Here is a 1,519-nt window from a genome sequence, read left to right on the forward strand (position 1 = left end):
ACTCCGGTATCTAAAGTTCCCGGGTTTCGGCACCAGTTATCTTTTACTGAAGTAAGAAACTAAAAATAATAAGAAAGAGGAGTGCGAAATGAAACGCTTGAAGTGCTCTCAAAGACTGATCTATTTGCGGAGCCTGTCCGTCTATATATATATACAATCGGTCAGCTGTTCTCGATCAGCTGATATGGACCTGTCAGCTGACAGTCTGTAACTTATATATAAAGTTATAATACGGCAAGGCGTGTTGTCCGCCTTAATACTCCCTACCCATGTAAATAAACAACCAAAATGTATATAAGAAGCATTAAGAGAGCGAATAAAGAAGTGTTATTTCTGTAGTCTTGCGTACTGTTATTCTGCCCAATTTCCTACTTTTTTTTTGTATTCTTCTTCCAACAACGCGTAAGTGGTGCCGAAACGGGTTTTCCCGGGGGACTCGCTTGAATTTACCTCCGGTTTAATATTCAGTCAACAGTTTTCTTTTCTTTTTCTCTCTGTACTTAAGTTCTTTCTTTTCTTTTGATTATTTTTTTTTTCTTTTCTTCTCTTCTACCTTTTATTTCGAAATCCATGAGAATGAATGCGGACGGGACCCCGATCGTGCAACCTGCGAGTTTCAACATACCACCAGAGGGGGCAGGAGCCCCTGCAGTCCCCATGGCGCTGGGCGAGGGTGCAGCCCCTGGGGCACCGGATTTGCAACCTCTACCAACCACAACTCTAGCGGTGGCTCATGCGAACGCGTTAGCGATGATGAAGGTGAGGGCAGCGACATCGCAGGACTTAAGAAAAGCCATTTTGGACCTGGGGAAATAGGTGAGCTGGGGACACTGGAGAAATAGGTGAGCTGAACCATTTCCTCAAAGGCGGTGACCGGATTATGGAAAGGTTGGAGGCGAAGGTTACGGATAACCTATTGGAGCGAGCCGACGCCATTTCACTGAAAGCGGCCCACATCTGCCGGGTCAAGAGAAGTGTCTTGAATCAGATCCAGGCGGACGAAGAGACGGCGTGGTTAACAGTAAAAGAAAGATTAAAGAAGGCATATGGTGGAGGTAGGTGGACTCCGGAAAAAGACATATTCCACTTATTTCGAGAGAGGAAAAGACCAACACAGACCAATGGTCAGTATGCGGGGACGTTGCTCGCCCAGTATAACCTAATCACGGAAAAGATGAGGGAATCCATAAGTACGGAGATAGTGCATTGGAGGATGAGCTTCCTGGGATCAATCCTGAAGGTCCAACTAGCCAAAGAGACAAACAAGAAAGAGGGCTTACTCCGGGAGCGCACGTTCGCCGAATGTGCACAGGAGATGGTAGACACCAGCGCACGAGAGGAGGAGTCAAGAATGGAGGTAGAAGACGCAGGGTGGAGTAGAATAACCTACACTCGCTCCAGAAACTTCGACGCAACATGGAGAAGGAGGGGGCAGAGAGAAACGGGTAGAGATAGAGGCATGGCAGACAGAAGAACGAACCAGGCCAGACCGAGGAACGGAGGTCGGAAGGAGGAGAGA

At 47.3% G+C, this 1,519-nt stretch overlaps 1 protein-coding gene across 1 annotated transcript in view; it reads right to left on the minus strand.

The window, feature by feature from the left end:
- The window catches only part of LOC106690192 (WASH complex subunit 4), a 79,649-nt gene extending 78,874 nt beyond the window's left edge, over positions 1 to 775 (minus strand). Inside the window, exon 1 of the mRNA XM_067050260.1 lies at positions 626 to 775. Coding sequence (XP_066906361.1) covers positions 626 to 775 — 150 coding nt within the window. The remainder of the gene's footprint in view (positions 1 to 625) is intronic.
- Between the last annotated feature and the right edge of the window lie 744 nt (positions 776 to 1,519).

Source organism: Halyomorpha halys, unplaced genomic scaffold (assembly GCF_000696795.3).
Source record: "Halyomorpha halys isolate HHAL.00 unplaced genomic scaffold, Hhal_1.1 Scaffold1608.1, whole genome shotgun sequence".
NCBI classification, from domain to species: Eukaryota; Metazoa; Arthropoda; class Insecta; order Hemiptera; family Pentatomidae; genus Halyomorpha; species Halyomorpha halys.